The 25,553-nt window shown below is 36.5% G+C and overlaps 1 protein-coding gene across 8 annotated transcripts in view; it reads right to left on the bottom strand.

Moving 5' to 3' along the window:
• CCDC146 (coiled-coil domain containing 146) overlaps positions 1 to 25,553 on the bottom strand; it is a 119,266-nt gene that overhangs the window by 89,390 nt on the left and 4,323 nt on the right. For 7 of the 8 annotated variants that reach the window (XM_025449528.3, XM_049096631.1, XM_049096632.1 and 4 more), the window contains one exon: positions 10,638 to 10,807. In XM_025449528.3, the coding sequence (XP_025305313.1) occupies positions 10,638 to 10,796 (159 nt within the window). In that variant the 5' untranslated portion in view covers positions 10,797 to 10,807. Of the gene's footprint in view, positions 1 to 10,637; positions 10,808 to 25,553 lie in introns of those variants that run through there. The other variant, XM_025449531.2, reaches the window with a different exon arrangement.

Genomic DNA, 25,553 nt, shown 5'->3' with positions numbered 1-25,553 from the left:
AGATTTAAGATATTTTGAGCCTGTCCATGCTCAGATATAGTCTTTTGTAGACAGCAAAATCTGTCTTTTTAATCTGAAGCTTGATAGCAGGTAAGCCTTGTACCCCTTATTTCATATCTCAGATGCACCCTGGTGTCCCTGTTTGCCCCCCGTTGGGTATGCATGGACTGGGAATACAGTAAAGAACTTTTGCCTCAGAAGATAGTGGACTTGGTGTTAGGTTCTAAGCTTGCTGCTGGCATTTCCTTTCTGTTTGCCCTTACGTCAACATAAATGCCGGATGTGACAAAGGTTAAAATACGATGACTCGAACTATCAATGTACTGGGAGAAAATACAGGAAACAAATTTATGATCTCAGAGTAACAAAGGTCTTCTTACAGTATGACACAGAATCTGAAGCCATAAAAGAAAAGCGCAATAAAAAAACGAATTTCCACATAAAGAAAACCACCTTAAGGAAACTCAAAAGAAATCCAACAAACTGAGAGACTTTTGCAATGCATATTATACACAAAGGCCTACTTTTCTAAATGTATAAGGAATTTCTATAGATCTATAAGAAAAAAACTACACAATAGAAAAATGGAAAAAAGGATGTGAACAGAACTCGTACAAAAAGAAGTACAAATGGGTCTTTGTATTAACCATATGGGTTCCCTGAAGCTGATGCTTTAACGTCTGCTCTGTATGCCTAGGCTGGCCAGATACACCTTATTCTAGACAACCTGATAAGGTGCCTGAGTCACATCGCCTTAGCCTCCTGCCTCCCTCATCCTCCCCCTTCCCAGCCTTGATAGGAATCTTCCTCCTGGAGGTACACTTCTCAAATGCAAACCAACCATTCCAGAGTCCATGCTCTCAACTCTCTCCTTATTAGGCTGTCACAGGCCACTACACTTACCCCCATCACCCCAGAGCCAAGTACCAAATAACCAGGGACAGTCCCTATGGCCCAGAGCTCACTGAACTTAATCCTACTCACCAATCCCAAGCCTGCCCTACCCTGCTTCACTCATTCCTTCCCAAGAAAGTCACAATAAAGGCTCTTGCCCAGTCCCTCCCTCTCCCTCTACCTCCTGAGTTCCCAGTGCTTCCTCAGGTTGCTCATCATGGCAAGGCATGTCCCTTTTCCTTCAGAACTGTGAGTAATAGACTATCATTTCTACTATCATTTCAACATCTATCTCTTAATCTGTTTGCCTTCCTATACAGGACATTTTGTCTATAAACATATGAAAAGAAGCTCTGCTCCATGCATTTGAAGGTAAGTGTAAATGAAAACTATGATGAGGGACTCCTGGGTGGCCCAGCGGTAAGCACCTGCCTTTGGCCCAGGGAGTGATCCTGGAGTCTCAGGGATCAAGCCCCACATCCCCGCGGGGAGCCTGCTTCTCCCTCTGCCTATATCTCTGCCTCTCTCTCTCTGTGTCTCTCATGAGTAAATAAATAAAAACTTAAAAAAAGAAAAGAAAACTATGATGAGATAACATTTTCCTTTCAGCAGAGTGACAAAGGTCAAAAAGTTAGCGCACAGTAAAGTCACATTCATTTATTGTCCCTGGGAACATAAATTATTACAGCCTCTATGGAGAGCACTTCAGCAATAACAGTGAAATGTCAGAATATGCAAATTCACAATATGGCTATTCTACTTATGGGTACATACTCAAAAGAATTGAAAGTGAGGATCTTGAAGAGATATTTGTATACTCTGTTCATGGCAACATTATACAAAATAGCCAACAGGTGGAAATCACCCAAGTGTCCATAGACAGAAGAATGGATGAACAAAATGTGGTGTATACACACAATGGAATATTATTCAGTCTTAAAATGGAAAGAAATCCTGTTACATCATACAATATGGAAGGAACAACACCAGTTTGAACTGCGTGGATCCACTTATACATGGATTTTTTTCCCCGATAGACACAATACAGTACTATAAATGTATTTTTTCTTCCTTATGATTTTATTAATATCATTCTTTTTCTCTAGCTTACTATATTGTAATAATATAGTGTATAATACATATAACATGTGAAATATGTTCATCGACTATTTATATCATTAGTATGGCCAAGAGTAGGCTATTAGTAGTTAAGTTCTGTTGGGAAGGGTCAAAAGTTATGTGTGGACTTTCAACTGTGCAGGGAGATTGGCACCCATAAGCCCTGTGTTGCTCAAGGTCAATATATATTCAAATAGTTCTTGGGTTACTGAAGGTACTGTTTCACAAAATGGATGTTCTCTACTGAGAGCCACAAACTTTCAAAAGTCAACTTACTTTCACTCTCAAGAACTTTCTCAAAGGAAAAAATAATACTATTAAGTATTTCTTCCTAATCCTTATTTTTAAGAGCAACATCTGTTCACAGTGACAATTTAAAAAAAAAAAAAAAGTATCTGAATTTAGGATTTTTTTTTTTTTTTTTAAGTAGGCTCCATGCTCAGTGTGGAGCTCAACATGGGGCTTGAACTCACAACCCTGAGATCAAGACCTGGGCTGAGATCAAGAAGCAGAGGCTTAACCAACTGAGCCACCCAGGCACCCCTTTAGATTATTATTTTTAATATTTAATCAACTTGCTATAACAGTTTATCTAAAGAATCAATGAAAAGTACAGGGGTAATTAAAATTTTATTAAACATATAGTGAAAAATAATACAGGCACATGCATATACACAAACTAGCTCCTCATTATATCTATAAAAGAATCAAAAAAGAGAAAGGGAAATTAAGGACAATTAACCACACTGAGCAAGGGACAGATGAGATGCTTGGGGGTGGGGTCACTGTGGCATTGTCTTCTGGTTCCTAGCCCTGAGCCTAGCCTGTGCTCAATGCTCAGTAAAGATTTCAGAATGAGTAAAGGAAGATAATCTCAGATAGAAACAGAGGAACTCTCTCTGTCCTTGATTTTCAAGTCCCTTCTGACTCCCACTTGCCACTGATCACATGTTCAGATAGCAGAGTTTTTCCGACAACACCCTGGATTCCTGGACAGAATCAATCTTCATGTTTTCCATTTTAAAAGTACCAAATATAAGGATACCCTAACATGGAACTTTCTTTTCTCTTCCCCTGGACTCCTCTGCAGTATATGATTTTACTGATTGAATTTAGGGGCGTTAATCTACTTTGCAAAGTGGAATATGACTTGTATTCTTATAATCCTAATATAAACCTTTAATCTTTGTAAATAAATATTAGCCATGTCAATGCCACCAATATTTAAGTGCATTGCAAGCATGTCCCAAAGTCTTTCTCCATACTGGAGAGATTTTTAAATTTCCACCTTACTGTCAGAGTTAAAAAAGAGGAAAACACCAAAAATAAATAACTTAATGGGAAACATGGAACCTATCTGTATTGTTTAACAAATTATCAGTCTGTTTAAAGTTTCTTGACAGCCAAAAATATATCCTGAAAAATTATTCCCACAATGCTGGCTGATGTCTAAAAGGACAAGTGAAAATAGACCAACAATACCAACACTTGTAGAAAGATTTTAAGAAGAGATTTAATAGTTTTTTTTTTTTAATGCATGTCCTCTACATATAGCATATTAATGAAGTGTGATAACTAAGAAAAGGATAGGGAAGTTAAGGAGAAATATTTTAATAGAACATTAAATATTTATCTTTATTGCTTTTCTTTTAATACACAGTTTACTTATAAAGTCAATTTGTTAAAATCCTAAAATAGTAGTGTTTAAATGTATCAATGTCAAGTGAAGAATGTCAGATGAAATGTGCACTAAGGGAGGAGCCAGGGTTCCTTGCCTGGCTCAGCACCTGCCCAGCTCAGGGCAAGTCTCAACCTTTCAGAACTTTAAGATAAAAATAGTATCTTAAAATTCCTATTCCTTATGGAATTGCTATGGGAATCAAATTACAGGCTTAAAACGACATAGACTAAGATCCTTGAGGATGAGGATCTTAAATGTTCATCTTTGTAACCAGTTACTTGACTAATTCAGGTATGAAAGAAATAGAAATAATTTTCATTCTTGAAAAACATTTTAAGTTTCATTACAGATTAACCCAAGAAATTTATTAGTATCTAGAGGAGGTCAAACCTAGAAAATTAAGGAAGCTTTTGTAGCACCAGAAAATCACCAATATTTTCAGTAACTAATCAAAATTTTGTATTAAAAATTCCTAAAATTATTTAATCTGTTACCATCCTTAGGAGAATGATATGTGTAAAGAATAAGAAAGTATCTTTTGAATATGTGGATATCCCAGTAAAAGTAAGAAATTAAGTAAATGATGGCAACATCTTTTTATAAACACACAGTGGTAGAAGGTGCTGTTAAATATAGATAAAAGCAACTTGCAATCCTTTCAGAAAGCAATCTGAATACCGGTGAGAACCTTTTATGTATATATATCCAGCCCAAGGACATCCCTGGGAAACTCAAGATCCACATATTGGGCATTCCTCTCAGACCTGATACTTCTTCTGGATTCTCTGTCCCTTAGGATACCATAATCTGGCCACTTTCCCAAATCAGAAATCCATCCATCAGTTCACTCCCTTTTCTCTTCCTCACTCCCCTCCTCCCTGTCCATTCAGATGCTAAGTCCAGTGTTTTCTATTTCCTTAATATCTCTCCTGTATATATTCTATCCCTTTTCCTATTGCCACTGCCATGGTTCAGTCTCTCCTTACATCTTATCTTGATACCAAAATGGCATTCTAATTGGTAATATGGCAGGAATGGAACAGAGACAAATTCAATAGGTATTTAAGAGATAGAATACAGGACAAACACTAAGTTTAGGAGAAGAATAATGAATTTAGTTCTGATCATGTTTAGCTTGAGGTACTTTAGGATCATCTGTTAAAAATATTCCCAGTACATGCGTGTATGGGTGTGGGCAAAGCTTAAGGACAGAGAAATAGGTTCATAGTAGACATAGTGAATATGGCTGAAATAGACCCTCTTGTGTCCTACTCCTCCAAAAAGCTTTTTCCAGATCATCCCATTCCCAGTCATTGTTCCTTCCACTCAATTCTGATAACTTTGATTGTACATTCCAGGTCCACAATTATATGTTGCCTTTTGTTGATATTTAGTATTTCAAGTTTCTTTTCCCCAAATTAAGCTTCTATATAATAGTAACTTTTTATATGCTTTATGCCTATGAATACCTATGCTGTCTGGCACTATGCAAGCATACAGGAGGCACTCAAAACAAAGAAGGAGCTGGCGGGATAAATTTGATTTTAGTGACTTTAATAATAACTATAATAAATATCTCCTAGCATAGAGTTTGGCACATAGTCGGCATTGAATTAATATCTGTTAAATGGATTAAGATCTAAAGTTTCCCATTACTCTTCAAAAACTTCTTGGTATCTCAATTGATTCCAAATCTGACATGCAACTAAAACTTGGACACGAATATATTTATTACACATTTTGTAAGAAGTCCAACTGTTGATAGTCTTATATAACTTGTTTCAGTGAAAAGGTCACATATCAGCAAGCTTAATCCCTCTTCATCTACTCACCCACAATACTCGAACACCCCCACACACTGCTTTTACAGAATTTCGTATTCTATATTGACATACATTCCTACTTCCTTAGTGTTTCCCTCCAGTGTTCACATTGGCCCCTCATACCTCCAAATGCTCTTGTGCTACCTTTTCTCTTTACAGGTCAAAGACTTAGCTATGATTGGCACAAGAATTATTTTCAGGAAATGAAGAGAAGGAAGGTTCTTGTTGAAAAACAAAAAGCCAAAAAGGCAACTTAATTTCATGTTTTGACTTTGACTCTTGGCATTAAAACAAGAATGGCTTTATGGCTTCGAAGTCTTGGAAAACTTCAACATCTGACACACTGACTTTTGACACCTGACGTCACACTTACAAATCAGTGGTACTTTACATAACTATGTACAGACAGAAATAGAAATCCTAACTTGGGGAATACCATGAAAGCTATAACTTATGTTAATCTTGGATGTACAAACAGCAGCTAGTATGATGCTTTGAACAGAGACATATCCAAACTATTTGTTGAAAAAATGATTTTTTATGCTAAATATTTACTGCTTGTCTCTGTGCAAGGTCTTGAGCCAGGTGCTGTATAAAATGCAAATAAAATAACACTTGCCACTGTATTGGACAACAAGAGTTATATATGGCCCATAGAGTGTGTTGTTGGTATAATCTTTTTGGAAAGCTATTTGAAGTTATCAGCTATTTGGAAAGCTGAATATAAACCCAGACTATGACCTAGTAACCCCACTCCTAGGTATACACCCAAAACAAATGAATTCATAAGTATAAGGCATGCATAAGAATGATCACAGAACTTTATTCATAATCATCCAAAACAGGAAACAACCCCAATCTCTAAACAGAATAGTAAGGATAAGCACATTATGGCATATTTACAAATAAGAACACTATATAGCAGTAAAAAAGAATGAACTACTGCCACACTCAATGCTATGATCAATTTCAAAGACGTAATGGGAGCAAAAGAAGCCAGGCACAAAAAAGCACAGACTATGTGATTCCATGTCTGTGATATCTAAGAAGATGCAAAACTAATGGGTAGTGATAAATCAGAATAGTGGTTAACTTTGGTGGGAGCAATGACTAGGAAGGGTCTCAAGGGACACCCCGGGTTGCAGGAAACATATTTTGATCTGAGTGGGAATATATGGCAGGAGTGGAGAACATATAAATTCAAGAGATATTGGAAGAAGATATTTAATTCTCAAACTGACAAAGAGAAGAATTAGGATTGGGAGAAGAATGATGAATTTGTTCTGAATGTTTTGGGTTATAGGACTACGTGAACATTCACTCAACTGTACGCTGAGTATTTGTAAGCACCACTGTATATATGTTATATGATAACAAAAATTTTTTTTGATAACAAAAAAATTAAAAAAATAAAATAGAACACCATCAAGTTTTCAATAAGACAATAAAAATCTGTGGAGCATCAGGCCTCACAGGTGGACAGTGATGGTAGAGTTGGGGAGCAGACGTGCAGCATTAATCCATACAGTCTACTGCTGGAAGCCATGTGGCTTAGTTCCTAAGTACCACTTGGAACATTCATCCCAGTGTGAATCAACACAGTGTAGTTCCTGCCCTGTTAGGTCTTAGTGATTTATATAGTCCCAGTGTCAGTGGGGAATTCTAAATTTTCCATGTAAAATATTATATGAGGAGAAGATATTCCATAAATATCTGTTAATGACCTGGTAACACGTGACGGGTGGAGCCTACAAATGCTTGAACAGTTGAGAGGTTGTAGGGAACACTGGCAAATTTCTCTAAGGGAATGGGAATTAAGCCAGACTCTAAAAGATTAGGAACAGATGCAGGGGTTACAAAGTATGGCCTATACAGGTATTTGATTTGATTTCTTTGGGTGTGAATAGCACAGTCTTTCAGGAGGCAATGTGACTAGAAGTATTTCTGGACAGCCAGATTTCTTGCAACATGGTTTGTGAATATGTGCCAGTTCCCTAGGCTTCTGAGTGTGGGAGAGTCCCTGTGATGGAGTGCACCATAAACAGAAGATCAGAAGAATCTAAGTGAATTATTAGCTTGCACACGTGGTTTGGGCCCAAATCACACAGTGCTATGAATACCATACTGAGCATATTCTGCAGGCAATGTTTTTTTTTTTTTTTACTTATTTATTTATTCCTAGAGACACACACACACACACAGAAAGAGAGAGAGAAACAGAGAGAGAGACAGGCAGAGGGAGAAGCAGGCTCCATGCAGGGAGCCCGACGCGGGACTCGATCCCAGTTCCACTCGATCCCGGTTCCCCAGGATCACACCCCGGTGTGCAGGCAGTGCTAAACCGCTGCGCCACTGGGGCTGCCCTCTGCAGGCAATGTTAAATGAGACCTTGCCATTCGTATTTTGGTAATGTGGGCCAATTGTGTGACTAGCATTAATAATAATACATGCTGTAAGCAGCTTCTGGTTCTTTCAATGTGATGCCAAGCATCTGGACTTTTGAAAGTGGATTTCTGACTGCTTTCTTTCAGTTGCCATCTGAACTCTTGCTATTCTGCAGATACAGCTTCTGTTTAGATAAGCAAAGGAGGGAAGCTTATATAAAGTAGGTCAAAAATTTTGTTACGACTCATAAATCTTAGACAAATGCTGAAAGAATTAGCAAATAAAGCTATAGATGCCAACAGGAGCAATTTCAGTGGTGTTTCTTATGGAAATAAAGTTATTTGATGCTGATAATCATTCTGCAAGGTTTTGCTGTCTTGAGGAACAGCTGTCATGCAGTGAAATTACTGATTTAATTAGTAATGTAATTTTACGCTACTCAGAAGTGTAGATAAGACAGTTCTTTGACGCTAGTCTAAGGTATCAACCTTATCAGGGGCCAGTCATCCCCAATGTTTAATAACTATAATTTATGCATACATGTATATTGAGAGATTCTTGAGATATTTAATAAATTGTTACACTGAACATCAGTATGCAGAAGTTGTCCTAAGAGCTCCTTTGACTTTATAAGACAAACCTTCCATGCTTCATTATCTGTGCCTTAAAAAACTTGACTATAATTTTTATTATTTGCATAACCTTTAGTAGAAATGAATTCCAGTATAGCCTTATTTTTTATTTGATAGAATTGTTAAGGGTAGTGGTATAAAAATAGAAATTCTATTGCAAAAAGTTAGATATATGATGGATTTTAGCAGAAACAGAGAGCCCTTAAAAATATTAAGACTAGAGATGTGAATTCATGGTTTTAAGGATATAAATATAGATAAAGAAATAGCTATAAACTTGTGGGTAAATATATTCATGCATCTGTTGCCTAGCTGTCTTCTGAGAGGACTTAGAAGCAATGACAGACCAGTAGCTATGAGCATACCCAGCACTGAGATCTAAGTTTGCAAATATATCATTCTCCACTAAAAGGAACCAGGGATCCTTTGAGAAATTTTGAGAATTCCAAGGCTGGAGCAAAGAAAATGCAAGATGAGTCTGGAACACATTCTTATGACAGAAATTAAAGAATTACACAAAGAATCATAGAGTCATGTCAAAAGAACAAGTGAGTCCTCTTGAAGAGGTGTACAATGGCAAAATCAGGGAAAATTGAAACATCAAAACAAAAAATGACAGTCATGGATTATAACTCACTGAATGGAATAAGAACTTATAGGTCTAGATAGATACATAGGAAAAAGGTAGATAGAAATAAAAGAAGAAAAAGTTCTGCCTTACAGAAGCCAACTAATAAATGAAGATTGAATAATGGAATTAGACAATCATCATTTGGCAACCATCATAATAGGAATTGATTTGGGCAAGTATCATCAAGAGATGTAAACCTAGTAGGTGAAAATTTTAGGAGGAATAAGATATTTAATCTCAGTCTCAGAGAATATCCCCATAGGTGCTGATTAATTTCAAACAGAAAAATAACAATTTTACAAAGGAGAAACATTGTGAAAGTCACCACTTTAATCAAGTGATCAAAATTAACAGTAACAGGACAAGTGGACATCTTGTGTTCCTGATACCCTGTTTCTATATAAAATAAAAATTCACAGTAGTGGCAGCAATTATTTCAAATCTTTACACCAACAAAATATTTGGGTGGGGATTTGGTTTTGCTTCTTGGTTTTGAATAAACTCTGATTTTGTTCTAAGAGTTTTTAAGCTTATTTTAATTTTTATTTTTTAAAGATTTATTTATTTGAAAAAAAAAAAAAAGATTTATTTATTTGAGAGAGAGCGAGCAGAGGAAGGGGCAGAGAGAGAGGGAAATGGCGAGAATCCCAAGCAGACTCCCTGCTGAAAGTAACCCAATGAGGGGCTTGATCCCATGACCCTGAGATCATGATCTCAGCCAAAACCAAAAGTGAGATGCTCAACTGACTGAGCCACCCAGGCACTCCTAAGCTTATTTTTATTATGACTATCAACTTAGAGATTTTATTCAGTTATATTTGCATAAAGTAAATAGTCTAGAATTCAGATGTCCTCTAAAACACTTTCTAAAGTATAGTTCTCAAGCATGATAAGGTAACAGTTGCATATGTAGTCAGTTATTATTTTAAAAAGAAACTCTCCTCATATATGAGCATTTCCTAAATGTTCACCTTTTTAAAAAATTAGACAATAAGACAAAAATCGAACAAAAATCATATTTCCTTTTTTCTTCTCTGCTAGTTAAGAAGCAGTATATTTCGGTGCTCTACTGCTCTAGCTACATTTAGTTAGGTAAATGTACATTTTTCTATCATTATATGTCAAGATCTTTTATCTTCATTTTATGGAAGTGAATATAGCATATTCAATAATGAAAGAAATTTGCTCTCTTATATCATTTACTGACCTATAGAATGTACTTAATTGACCATATATATGCAAATATTTATTATGCTATAAAAGTATCAGAATCTACACCACTGTGTTAGTCCGAGATTGTATAAGACTTTGGAAGAGAAGGTGGGGACTATTTTATTTTAAAATGCTTCAAACTATGTATATTGCCTACAGGTTACATGTAATGAATCATTTTGATAATAACATTAGCTTCATCTGATTTTTAAGTAGATAATGACAGGTCTTAGTATAGTAATATGTAAAGAGAAACATACCTCATGTAGACAAATGAAAGCTGGAGTCGTAGATAAATCAACACACCGCTCATCTTGGATATTAATTGTGGGTGCTATAGCATAAATGGGGTCCTCTTGATCTTTTTCATCTTTCTCCTCTTCCTCTTCTTGTTCTGTGTCTGTTGTACTGTCTTCCATTTTTCACAATTCTAAAATAAAATGATACCATATCCAGCTTTAGGGAATCTTCAACTATAAAGTAAAATTAGTAGAAAATAATAAAAGCAAGCAAAAGTCAACTGGATTAAGCTATTCTCCAATGAAATTTCAGATCAGTAAACTTAGCTATAAATTATTATAAAGTCTCCTTTGTTATAAAGATATTCTCCATTGTTACACTCAATAATTCTTATTTATGTATTTATTTATTTACTCATTTATTTGACAGAGAGAGAAAGAGCACACATAAGCAGGGGGAACAGCAGGCATGGGGAGAGGGAGAAGCAGGCTCTCCAAAGAACAGGGAGCCCAATGTGGAGCTCGATTCCAGGATTCTGGGATCATGACCGGATCCTGATATATACATCATACAATATACATGACCAAAGGCAGACACTTAACTGATTGAGCCACCCAGATGACCCAATAACCCTAATTTTAAAAAGTAAGCTATTGTTGCATTAATTGGAAAAAAGTGATGTAACTAGAATGTAAGCTCCATGAGAGTAGAAACCTAATTTTGTTTACTGAGCAGTATAGTTATCTTCAATTACTATTTATTGATTGGGTAAATAAATATAACTTTCACTCTTAAAATATAACACAAAATTAATTCAAAAATTTGGGGGGAAACTAAAAATCAACACCCTATGGTGGTGAACACTGCCTAAGGCATGCACCTGTGCACCAGCCCGATTGCTTAATTGCTCCATACCTGTATTCCTGCTATGACCACAGCTCAGGCCTATGCTTGTATGTACTGCCTTGCCCCTCGCCTATATCTGCTGCCCATGTACATGCTTAGTTATCCTATCAGACTTCACTTATAAAACATAGGTTCAAGAATAAAATTAAGGATATCAAGATGGTGACTAGCATTAAACCAAGCTCAAGCCCTTCTGAGAGCAGGTCCTTATATGACTGCACAAGTCACGTAGCCAGCCCATTGATTTGCTCACATATTCAAGTGGATCCAGAGCAACCTCTAAAAGGACCTGTCTTGGCCTGCAAGGTCTCTTCTGGCCCATTTTGGTGGCATTGGGATAGTTGCTCTTTTAAGAGAGCTAGTAAGAAGACTCCATTGCATTTTTTTTTAAATGCCAATTTAATCATTTGCTCTTTGATTTCTGACACATGTGAATCTTCACTTAGCAGAAGAGTATACTTGCACTTTTCTCTTGCCAGAGAAGATAACTCCAACTGTCATAAATTTAAGGTCCAGATCTTCTGTTGAACATGTATCATCTCTCACGTCTATCTCATCAGATTAGCTGCTCCTTGATGATGGGAATCCTCATTCTTTTAATAGGGAACGCGTGATCTGTAATATGAATCTGGAAGGCACGGTAGGCTCTGGCTCCTAAATTTATTAGTCAGGTGGCCATAGTCATGCCATTTATTCATTAAGTTTCTTTTCTTCCTCTCTAAAATGGGAGTCACAGCAACTAATTTTTGTTTCATAAAAAGTATACACAAATTAAATATGATAATACCTGTGGACTTTCGGCTTCTATTCTGCTATCTCTAATTTTCTACCACAGACATAAATTATACATACACTTGTTTTCCAATTCTTGCTACAAAAATACTTCATAGGTGGTAGCATTCATTTCCATCAGAAGGCACTAAATGTCTGATTGTCTTTCTTTTTCTTTGTTTTTTTTTTCTCTTTTTTTGTCTTTTTTCTTTTTTTTTCCTTTCGCTTCATTTGGTTGTCTTTCTTTTTGTGATAGTAATAGCTACTGAGATCGTTTGGATTCCCACTCCTTTAATACGTGTATATTTTTTTCAGTGCCATAAAGCAGTGTTTTATGTGGGGTAGCTGGGTGGCTCAGTGGGTTAAGCGTCTGCCTACATCTCAGGTCACTATCCCAGGGTCCTGGGATTGAGCCCCACATCAGGCTCCTTGTTCTACAGGGAGCCTGCTTCTCTCTCTCTCTCTCTCTCCCTCTGCCGCTACCCCTGCTTGTGCTCTCGTTCTCTGTGTCAAATAAATATATAAAATCTTTAAAAATATATAATAAAATAAAAGAATCTGTTGTTATTAAGGCATCATAATACTTCAATTTTACCAATTACATGTTTGTTGTTTAAATCTTTAAGGAGCTAAAAAAGGTTTGATTACATATCTACATTTGTTTGTGTTTATACGCTAAAATATGTAGGTTCAACCATTTCATGGGTGAAAAATGTTAATGACTATCCCAGCAAAATATATCCTTCAGAACATTAGATCATACCTGTTAATTTTAGCTTTTCCTTTAAGAAATATTTCAAATATAAACAAAAATAACAGAATGGTATAGTCAATCCTCCAGTGTCCATCAACTAGCTTCAACAAATAATAATTCATGAACAATTTTGTTTTATCTAAACCTTTCTACTTACTCCTCCGCTCTCCATATAATTTTGAAGCAAAACCCAGACATGGAGATTTAATAATATACCCTAAAGAACTCTATAATACTGTACAGAGATAACCCTCATGTCATTGCACACCTGCACAACACTCCTTTATGTGGCTATGCCACAGGCTACTCAATCCCCAAATTATAAACATGTGGAATGTTTCCAGTTTTCTGCTATCACAGTTTTGCAAAGTATAGTACATATATTTCTTTAAAAATACTTTTTCAAGGCTCTTGGAATTTTTATAATCAGGATGACATTAACTTTCAAAACTTAATTTCAGGCAATCTTCTCAAAGCCCTGCACTTTACCTAGGGCACTGCACTTGCCCAGTGCAGCTTACCTAGGCAACAAAAGAAGGTCACTATGCTGAATTTGTACAAATTCCTCAGTCTGGGGAAGTTTTCAGTCTGTATTATCATGAAAACATTTCAAATACTTTAAATCAGGTAAAACATTATCCAGAGGGAAGCAACAAAAAGACACTATAACAGAGTTCTGATAGATATTATCAGACAAACTTTGACCTTTAGAAAAGAAAGGGAGAGTGAGTAGGAAAGTTAGAAAACACAATTGGACAAATACAAAAGTTTCAAGTGAATGTAAACCTAGAACACTAACTAATCTAAATAACGGGTTGAAAAGGGCTTAAATAGATAGCAAAATTTAACAGATTAAACACATATTCAAGGATTCATTAATGTGAGATTGCAAAGCCTATTAATATCACCATGCTGCAGGTAATATGATTGACAGCTATAAATAAAAAAAATAGAATAAAATATAGTTTCAATCTACATGATATAAACAAGGAAATATTTATAAAACATCTAAATTCCTAGTGTAGGAGGAACAACACAGCTATCAAGTATAGTCATTCTAGAGATGTGTATTTCCATGATACCTAAATCAAGTAAGCAAATATATACTGAGTTGTTTTATGAAGAGCAATAATTTACAAAGAGCCAAGCAATTTACAATATAAAGAGAAATCAAGGCAGGGAATAACTAGCTTTATATCATACAATGTAAGGTAAAATAAACCTAAATAAAAAGCAATGTTGTCCTACCAACATTGAGATAAGCCTTTAAAAGCAGCATGTAGCCTGGAATTTAGATTTTAATCTATAGGAATTGGAAGCCATTACTTTTTTGCTTTGTTTTTTTGTTTTGGTTTTGGTTTTGGTTTTGGTTTGGTTTTTTGGATTGAGGAGTTATCTGAGCTTGTAAAGGTGTTAGTGACAATGAAAGGAATGTTTTGGAAAGGGTGTGAATTCGAAGGCAAGGAGACAATTTAGTGGTTGTGAGTCAGATCCCTCTGCTAGGGACAGGAGATAGATTCTTTGGTGAGCAAAACCAGACCAGGTGTCTGGCCTCAGGGGTGCTCACAGACTGGTAAGCAAGATAGAAATTAATCAGAGAATTACAGAGATAAATGTAAAAATAAATATAACTGAAACAGGTGCTATGAAAGCATGGACCACAGGCAGGGTTACCATGCACTGCACATTTCCAGTAAGCACAATTCCCACGGCAAATGCTGCAGTGCAGCAGCTTGATGAGAATGTTAGAAACTGAGAACCTGAGCAGAGGCAGTACTGTGAGTCAGTACTCCATGCTGTAGGAGTCCAAAGAAGAGAGGACATGGTTTTATGAGGCTTTCTAGAAGGGAGAGGACATGTACTGAGGTTTAACACAGAAAAGCAAAAGGCTAGTGAAGGAGAAAGGCAGGTAAATATGAGCTTTAGTCCTATTCCATAAGAACACTGAGCGTCTCTATTATTCACACTTTGTCTCAGGCTTAAAAGATAAAGCCAAAATAGGAAGCTTCACAAAGAATAATGAAGCAATAAACATTGCAGAGTATGCCTTGTGTTGTAAGACAAACCACTACTTCCTTTTCTCTAGAGCCAAAGAAGTGATCATCATTTTGTGTTTTGATTTTGTACTCTTAAGGAAATTTTTCTTGACAGTTACAAGGAGCACATGCAAAAACCAAATAGTCCACGCACCAGAGAATGGGGCAGAATACACAAATGATGGTGATTTTTTTGAAGATAAAGGGCTATGCTTGCTTCAAGAAATATGTGGCAGGAAACCACGCTGCCTGATATTACTTGCCACCAAACTAGCCCAAGTTTTGCTCATCTTAGACTAGCAGGGTATGATGTAAAGTAAAAAATGATATAGTCCTACACTGAACCTGAGCATTCTTTATCATAAGTTAGCTCCTCTATCTGCCCTGGAAACATGATCACATGCTCCCTCCCCCAGCAGCCCATTGCTATAGGTGAGTTATGAGACTATGTCTCCAGTTAACTCAGAGTTGGACTTGTTGGACGAAGGGAAACATTTGGGACAATTATTTTGTTTGTTTCAGTTTCCTGTACTTACCAAAAAAATATGTCAAAATGAGGTTACAAAAATTGTGGTATATATAGAGTTATATGACAAGTGTCTTTTGGTCCTGTCAGTGTATCTCTGATTATATGCATATTCTTTTTTAGAGATGAGATTAAAAGTCAACATTGAAAGCTCTTCCTAAAAGGCCCCTGGTCCACATACCACAGGCTCAGAATATTGGGCACTGGATCCCACATGCAACCTATAGTTATCTCAGATCCACTTCATCCAACAACATCATCACCTGATAACTACCAACTCCAGAGCCCTAAATGCAACAGATACAATCACTGCATTTATTCATGTGTAGATCTTTAATTAATGTACGATTACATAATACCCATTGTTATTATACAAAGACACGGTTAGGGGTTAGAGTTGAAACATTTTTTTAAAGATATGGATGCAGACTTCAGGTCCTGTTTTTAAGAAGTGGGGGTAGATAAGCTTTGTCATTCAAAGACCTAACAAATCAAACCACAACTTCTTTCTGTTCCTAAAAAAACAAGGAAAGAAAGAAAAGAAAAAAAAAAAAAAAACACTCTCAAAAAAATAAAAGAAACCTGCAAAAAAAAAAAAACCAACCCAATCTGGGACAAAAAAAAAATAAAACCACTGCAGTTCAGTAAGTACAGATAAAATTTGCCTCATAACTGAAGTGTTAAAGTAAAAATGTGGGTTAAAAACATACCTACATACATACATACATACATAGACATAAAAGAAAACTCTTGAGAGGAAGCTCCAAGTGCATATCTAGCCTTTAAAGTAAATGTTCACAGTATTAGTTAAATCTTAAAAATAAATAAATAAATAAATAAATAAATAAATAAATAAATAAATAAAATAAATCTTAAATTATACGCATGTGTAACTAATGTTCACTGCCCATGATCGCAGAGAACCAGTGTTCTCGGATAAGCTCCCTCCTTGGGAGGGAAGGGAGCTAAGAGAGCTCTAGTCCTTCTCCCAATTCATTTCACTGTCCTTTTGCCTCCCTTTGCATGCTACCCGACAACCCCAAACACAGACCCAAGGAAAGTTATTCACCTTCTCTTTAAAACTAATTCTTTTTCCTTTTCCTCAGAAACCCACACCGTCAAAATAAGCTCCATATTACTCATTTCTGAGTGGGTATAACATATAGGGTCATGATGGGAAGGACCATCCACGTGAAAGACTTCAGAGAATCAGACATGATTCTCGTCTCTAACATAGGCTCCTGGTTGTGCTCATGAGCAGCTGGGAACTCCTGCCCAGTGGTGGTTCACCTGTGCACTTAGTAATAACAACACATAGATAGCCCTTCACAGTTTAAACAGAGTTTCCTTCATATGATTTCATTTTATTCTTGTAACAGCCATGTTCATAACTATTATTATCTCTATTACAGACAAGGAAATGGAAGGTCAGAGAATATAAGTGATGTGCCCAGGATCACACAGCAATAAGTGGGCAGTACTTATTCTAATTCACGTCCACTGGCTCCAAATCCCTTACCCTTATGTACCATCTAAGGACTCTTGCCATGGCCTTGATAAAGCCATTTGAGCTTAGCCTCCAGTAACGGAAAGCAGAATCAAGGATATAGCAGGCTAAAGGAATTTGACTTCTGTCATGGCAAAGGTGCAAAGCTACAACCCCTTTAGCAAAGAGCAGGCCAATACAATGTAAATCAATTAAAGACAACTTAATTCTTGTAGAGCAGTGATTATTAGGCAGTGCTGGAGGTGGTTAGACTGAGCTGTGCAAAACAATGGGCTATAGAACTTGTTGCTATAGTTACAAACCAAAGGAAAGCTTTTGCACGCAAAGTGTGGCAAGAAACACTGGTCTCACATCCGCAATAATTTACAGTCATTCTGCAAGTCCAGTCAGGCTTCAGAAATTCAAAGGATGCCTGAGAGGCCCTATCAGTTCCCCTGATGGTTACCAAATAATTTGTAGTGAGCAGAAACAGTTCCAAATCCTGTGGGAGGTTTGGAACGCTCAAGTAGGTCTGAAGCTGTCTTCCAGAAGGTCTGTGAAGCAGAGACTCTATATGTTTGCGTGCAATCTAGAATCTTCACATTGCAGGCCATTCCTTACTTTTGCTACAAAAATGTGCATGTTTTTCAAATTCTACTGTTAACTTTGCTTAAATTTTAAAAAACATACTTGAAAGCACATTCATAACATTACAATGCTAGTTTAAATGTCCTGTCAAATTAGGCCATTGCCTTGCAAACCTGCTTTTCAATTTACTCCTTTCCTCTTCCCCATATGCTACTCAGTAGGAACTGTGATTCTAGATTGGTCTGGCTTCTTAGCAAAGAACTTCATGAAGCTATTGCTGCTTCCCATCTGCAACAGCCCCCGGATCTCCCTTATTTCTCCCATTATTTCATCTAAGCCTGGGATTAGTGGCTTTAACTTAGTCTACCAGCATGACAGTATGGGGTAATGGAAATGAATACTTTGAAGTTCCATTCAGGCTTGAATCTCATTGCTCCCCTTCCTGTGTGACCTTGGACAAGATATTCAACCTCTAAGTGGCTATCTTCTCAACTGCAAGATGATTTAAGGGTTGTTATGAAGATTAAATGGAACAAAATCTCAGCCCAGCCCCAGCATGTAGTCTTCAATAAATGTTAGCTCCCTCCCACCACGGTCTGGTTCTTTTGCTTTCATGTGTAATATGCCTTAAATGATTTTGACAGGGATCAAATAAACAGATGTCAGCCTGTGACTGGATCAAATAATTTAGGAATCTCTAGATTGGGTCTTCTCTAGCATGAATTTGTCCCAGAATATTTCCTTAGGATTTCGTGTGAGAGTCTTGGTAAGCCTAACCTTCAACGCTCACTATCAGATGTTTTAATCTAGGAACAGAAAGACTCTGGAGGATATTGGGTGCTGCGAAATATTTGTATTTGCAAAGTATTTGGGTCCTTGAAAGAATATGTGTCAACTCTTAGGGCAGGGCCAGCTTTAGACAATAAGTAGGCAAAGTTCCTTATGCCATGGCTAGAAATTTCATAGCCTCCTCTTTTCATTGCATAACTACTTCCTGTTCTCAGGCTTCCCCTGGCCCTACACAGATCTCCACTTCGGTCTTCCTTCCCTTGGGCAGCATCCCTTACTCAATTTCTTTCCTTCCTCTAAAAGTAAAAGGTTCTTACATTCATTATAGGGTTAGAAGAATATTTACCGAGCCAATTTTCCTACTTTACATTGGAAGAGGAAGTTAAAAAACAAAACAAAACAAAACAAAACAAAAAAACCCACCCATAACCTCTCTCTGAGCCAGGGAGCAAGGAGAGTTGGCATGGGCCCCTGTGGCATTCTGTCTGCCCAGGACAAGGTTCAGGAAACGAAATCGTGGAACCTCAGAGAGAGGATGTGCCTCTTCTCCCAGGAGAGAGGTGGGGCAAGTGGCAAGGCTCCATACCATCACCGATCCTACCCTTGCATTCAATGAAGCAGTAGGCAGGGAAGGCCCAAGATGTTTCAAAGTGACATGGGAGACACACTGAGGTAGAGATGACAGTGCTACCTCCCAGGCGCCCTTGACGTTGTGATGAAAGACACAGCTTCAGGAAGCTCTGTGCCCCACGCAACTGAGAGAACCAGATAGGAATGCAGAATTCTCAGAAGGTGCCAACAAGGAGAGCCAAGTGTGAGACCCAGGTGAACGCATATCTCAAGAGAGGTCGGCAGGGTCAAACAGCAACCACTGGCCGGGCAACCATCCTGATGCCATAATGCTACCTAATAACACTTCACTTGGGCGTCACATTTAAGAGGAAGAGAGAAAAAGATGAATTAAGTGGGGTTCTTTAGTCAGTTTTATGGAAATACAATTTGTGTCATAAAACTCGCAATCTTAATAGAATTTGATGAGATTTTACAAACATTGACAGTTGCGTCATCACTGCCACAAACAAAGCCATTGTTCTCCAAGTTTCCTTTGGGTGCCTTTACACTCAGTGCCCATGGCTATCCCCCTGCCTGCCAGCCCAGGCACCTGGTAACATCTAGTTTTGTTTTTTCCAGTAACTTATATAAATAGAATCATAGATTTTTCTGGCTTCTATAATTTAGCATAAGGTTTCTGAGGTTCATCCACATTGCCATGGACATCAATATTTCATTCCTTTTATTGCTGAGTAGTATCACACTGTACAAATACATCACAATTTATTTGCAGATTTACCTGCTGATTGACATTTGATTCATCACTCGTGTTTGGCTATTATGAATAAATTTGCTATAAATATTTGAGTATAAGTCTTCATGTGAAGGACTTCATGTATGGTTTTGTTTTTTGGGTAAATATCTAGGAATGGAATTACTGGGTCATATGATAAGTATATGTCAAATTCTATAAAAACCGTCAAATTATTTTCCAAAATGGCTGCACCCTTTTATATTCACACCAGGAACAAGTGGACACCAAGGTTCCCACTAATCCATATCCTTGTACACTTGATACTGTCAGTATTTTTATTTTTTGCCATCCTGGTAGGTGTATAGTGGCATCTAATTTTAATTTTTAATTTGTAGTTCTAATTTGCATTTCCATAATGACTTATTAATGTTGAACATATTTTTATGAGCTTACATGTCACTTATTGTTTGACCAGTAAAAAAATCAGGTTCTTTTGCTTCCTATTAATGTTGTGAGCACTCTGTGTATTCGGGATATCAATACCTTATTAATCTGTTTTGTAGATATTTTCTCTCAATCTCTCCTAATCTTTTCATTTTCTTAGCACTGTCTTTTTGAATGGCAATTTTTTTTTAATTTTGAGGAAATCCAATTTATCATATTTTTCTTTTATGGTTCACTTTTTTTGTATCTTAAGATATCTTTGCCAAACTCAAGGTCACAAGATTTTCCCTTATGTTTTCTTCTAGAACTTTAGAGTTTTAGCTCTTCTACTTGCATCTTTTATCTCTTTCAAGTCTTGTGTATGCTGTGAAATAAGGGTTGATATTCTTTGGGAAGAGGGGCACATTAATATCTAGTTGTTCAGCACCATTTGTTAGGAAAAGCATCCTCTTCCCAATGAATGACTATGGTACCTTTTCAAAAATCAACCAAATATTTCAAAAATCAATTAACCAAATATTTCAAAAATCAATTAACCAAATATTTCAAAAATCAATTCAAAAGTCAATTAACCAAATATGTGTAGGTCTATTTCTATGTTCTCTATTCTGTCCCATTGATTTATGTCTATTCTTATACCATACAATATTGTATTGATTATCATAGTTCTGCAGTAAGTCTTAAAATAAGGTAGTGTAAATCCTCAAAGTTACTTTTCAAAATTGTTTTGGCTATACTATGTATTTTTATTTCCATAAAAAAGAATTAGAAGCAATTTATCAATTCCTGTTTTTAAAAAAGCCTGTGCAATTTTGACTGAACAATGAATAAATACATTAGTGTGGGGTGATATGCCATCTTAATGTTGAGTTTTATCTTTCATGAATATGATTTTTCTCCCTAGCTTTTTAGGTCATCTTCAGTTTCTCTCAGCAATATCTTATGGCTTTTAGAAGATAAGTCTTTGTATATGCTTGTTTAAATTTATCCCTAAGTATGTCACATTTTGTATGTTATCATAAATGATACTATCTTTAAATTTCAACCTCCAAATGCCATTGTTAGTCCTTAGAAATAAAATTGGTTTTTGTTATTGACCTGCATCTTGCACCTGGTGAAACATTTTTATTAATTAAGTAGCTTTGCACAATATTCCTTCGAATTTTCTACTTATCTGAACATGCTATCTGCAAATAAACACAAACTGACTTCTTCCTTTCCAATATAGATTCCTTTTATTCTTTTTATTGTCTTATTACGCTATGTGGAACCTCCAGTACAATGCAGAACAAAAGTGGTAAGAGTGAACATTCTATCTTTGTTCCACATCTTAATGGGGAAAGCATTCAATCTTTTATAGTTAAGTATGATGTCAAGTGTAACTTTCTAGAGATGCCTGTACCAGGTGAAGGAAGTTTCCTCCTATTCCAAGTATGTAGAGAATTTTTAACAGGACTAGGTATTGAATTTTGCTAAACAGTTTTTTAATCCATTGAGATGATCATATTTTTCAACAAATGATGCTGAATAATTAGACATCCTTATGTAGAAGAATTTACCTCAAACCATACCCCACATCATTTACAGAAAGTAACTGGAAATGAGGCATATACTTAAATGTAAAATCTAAAAGTAAAAAATGTTCAGAAGAAAACATAGGAGAAAATATTCACAACCTTGGTTTAGAAAAAGTTTTGTTAATTTTTTTGTTAATCTTTATATATTTTTTAAATTTTTTATTTATTTAGTTTTATGTAAATTCAAATTGTCAACATATAGTGTAACAACCAGTCCTCATTCCATCAAATGCCCTTCTCCTGGAATATAAGAAATAGTGAAAGGGATTATGAGGGAAAGGAGCTGAATTGAGTGGGAAAAAGCAGAGAGTGACACAAACTATGAGAGACTCCTAAATCTGGGACACACTGAATCTTTAGAACAGCCCATTCATATCGTAGCCCATAGAGGAGATGAATGTGATGCTAGAGGTAAAGTATCTTGCCCAATTTCCTTTAGTCTAAATCTAGGGTGATGGGTTTTCTTTTTTTTATTTCCTTTTTATTTTTTTTATTGGAGTTCAATTTGCCAATGTAGAGCATAACACCCAGTGCTCATCCCATCAAGTGCCCCCTCTCATGTTCTGTCTCCCTCTCCGATATTTCCCACTCATTTTTTCTCCTTTCCCCTTTACTCCCTCTCACTATTTCCTACACTCCCCAAATGAATGAGACCATATAATGTTTGTCCTCTGATTGACTTATTTCACTCGGCATAATACCCTCCATTTCCATCCATGTCAAAGCAAATGGTGGGTATTTGTTGTTTCTGAGGAATGGCTGAGGAATATTCCATTGTATACATAGACCACAGCTTCTCTATCCATCTTTCGATGGACACCGAGGCTCCTTCCACAGTTTGGCTACTGTGGACATTGCTGCTATAAACATCGGGGTGCAGGTGTCCCGGTGTTTCACTGCATCTGTATCTTTGGGGTAAATCCCCAGTAGTGCAATTGCTGGGTCGTAGGGCAGGTCTATTTTTAACTCTTTGAGGAACCTCCACACAGTTTTCCAGAGTGGCTGCACCAGTTCACATTCCCACCAACAGTGCAAGAGGGTTCCCCTTTCTCCACATTCTCTCCAACATTTGTTGTTTCCTGTCTTGTTAATTTTCACCACTCTCACTGGTGTGAGGTGGTATCTCATTGTGGTTTTGATTTGTATTTCCCTGATGGCAAGTGATGCAGAGCATTTTCTCATGTGCTTGTTGGCCATGTCTAGGTCTTCCTCTGTGAAATTTCTGTTCAGGTCTTTTGCCCATTTCATGATTGGATTGTTTGTTCATTTTTAGATTGGATACAAAACCACAAATCATAAAAGGAAAAAATAGATCAATTGGACTTTTTCAAAATCTAAAAGATCTGCTTTTTAGAAGACAGTATTGGGAAATGAAAATGAAAGTCACAGATGGGAAGAAAATATGTGCAAATAATGTATCTGCCAAAAGACTGGTATTGAAAATATATAAAGAAATCTCATGGTTTAATAAGAAATCAGGGACACCTGGGTGGCTCAGTGGTTGAGCATCTGCCTTTTGCTCAGGTAGTGATCTGGGGTCCTGAGATGGAGTCCCACATCTGGCTCCCTGTGGGGAGCCTGCTTCTCCCTCTGCCTATGTCTCTGCCTCTCTCTCTGTATCTCAAGAATAAATAAAATCTCTTTTTAAAAATAGGATATCAAACAGACCAATCTAAAAAATGGGCAAAAGATTTGAACTTATATTTAACCTAAGATATACAAATGCCATATAAGAATGTGAAAATATGTTCATTTCGTCAGTAATTAGGGAAATGCAAATAAAAATCACAATGAGATACAACTACACACATTAGAGTGTTTTATTAAAAGTGACAATACCGGGGATCCCTGGGTGGCGCAGCGGTTTGGCGCCTGCCTTTGGCCCAGGGCGTGATCCTGGAGACCCGGGATCGAATCCCACGTCAGGCTCCCGGTGCATGGAGCCTGCTTCTCCCTCTGCCTGTGTCTCTGCCTCTCTCTCTCTCTCTCTCTCTGTGACTATCATAAATAAATAAAAAAATTTTAAAAAAAAGTGACAATACCAAGTGTTGGTGAGGATGTGGAGTAACTGGAACTCTCACATATTACTAGTGAGAATGTAAAATTGTAGAGCTCCTTTGGAAAATAGTTTACTTACTTCCTAAAAAGTAAACATACATTTACCAAATGACCCAGCCATTCATTCATATGTATTTATTCAAAGGAAATGAGGATATATATCTATTCCAAAACTGTACACAAATGTTTATATTGACTTTATTAATATTCACCCCAAACTGAAAACAACTCAAATATCAACTTATAGATGTATAAACAGATTATGGTATATTCATTCAATGGAATTCAACTCAGAAATTAAAAAAAATAAACTATTGATACATACAATAATGTGAGTGAATCTCAAATACATCATATTAAGTCAAAAGGCTATGTACTATATGATTCCATTTATATGAGTTTCTGGAAAACACAAAAATATAGGGACAGATAATAGATCAGTATTTGCTAGAGGCTGGATATTAGGGGAGAATAAATGACTAGTTGTATGAGGGAACTTTTGGCGACGATGAAAAAGTTCTACATCCTGATTGTCATGGTGGTCACATTACTGTATACATTTGCCAGAATTCATAGAACTGTTTTCCCAAAAAGGGTGAATTTTACTGTGTGTAAATTATACCTCAGTAACTTTAAAACAAAGCAAAGCAAACAAAAAGAACTAAACTTACACAAAGTGTGAAAACTGTAGACAATCAAAACAAAGGAAAAAAATTCTGAAAACAACCAAAGAGAAAAGGCAGTTTCTCTACAAATGCACTAAATTAGACAGATAGAAGACCTAGGCTTCTCATTAGCAAAAACTATACTCCTTCAAAGTACTGAGAGACAGTAACAGTCAACTAACTTATTACTTAAGAGTAAGGGCAAAATAAAGACATTATCAGGCAAAGTCTAAAGAAATAACTCAGAGACTCATGGAATATATGTAAAGATATACTTTGGTAAAAACAAAACCAAAGCTAGAAGGAAAGAGGTGAGCAAATAAATGGGTAAATGTTGCTAACCTAAAATGAGGACAAGATATAAAAAACAATAACAGGGGCACAGGCGGTTAAGTGACCAACTCTCGATTTCACCTCAGGTCATGATTTCAGGGCTGTGAAATGGAGCCTCGTGTAGGACTCTGTACTGAACATGGACCTTGCTTAAGATTCTCTCTTGGGGCACCTGGGTGGCTGGGTGGTTGAGTATCTGCTTTTGGCTTAGGGAGTGACCCTGGGTCCTGAGATGAAGTCCCACATCTGTCTCCCTGTGGGGACCCTGCTTCTCTCTCTGCCCATGTTTTTGCCTCTCTCTGTGTCTCATGAATAAATAAATAAAAATCTTAAAAAAAAAAAAAAAAAAGAAAACCTACAGACTAAATGAATGGAGGAAAAAGAGGACCCCTCCCCTCAAAAAGCAAAAAGGCAAGGTTAATAGAAAACACAAAACAAGATGGCAAGAATACATATAAATGTAAAAGTAAGCCAAAAATGTAAGTGGATTAATTTACCTGTTGAGACAGATTCTCAAATGGGTTTTAAAATATCCTGCTGTATTCTGTTTACAAGACACAAGTCCCAAATATAATGTCATAGGTTTGAAGTAAAAGGATGAAAATATTATTAAAAATATAAATAAATACAGAAATCAATACTAGAGATAATGATATTAAATATTAATATTTAATGACAAAAAGGAAATTTATCAGGA

Source organism: Canis lupus, chromosome 18 (genome assembly GCF_003254725.2).
Source record: "Canis lupus dingo isolate Sandy chromosome 18, ASM325472v2, whole genome shotgun sequence".
NCBI classification, from domain to species: Eukaryota; Metazoa; Chordata; class Mammalia; order Carnivora; family Canidae; genus Canis; species Canis lupus.
This window is presented reverse-complemented; position numbering and strand designations above follow the sequence as displayed.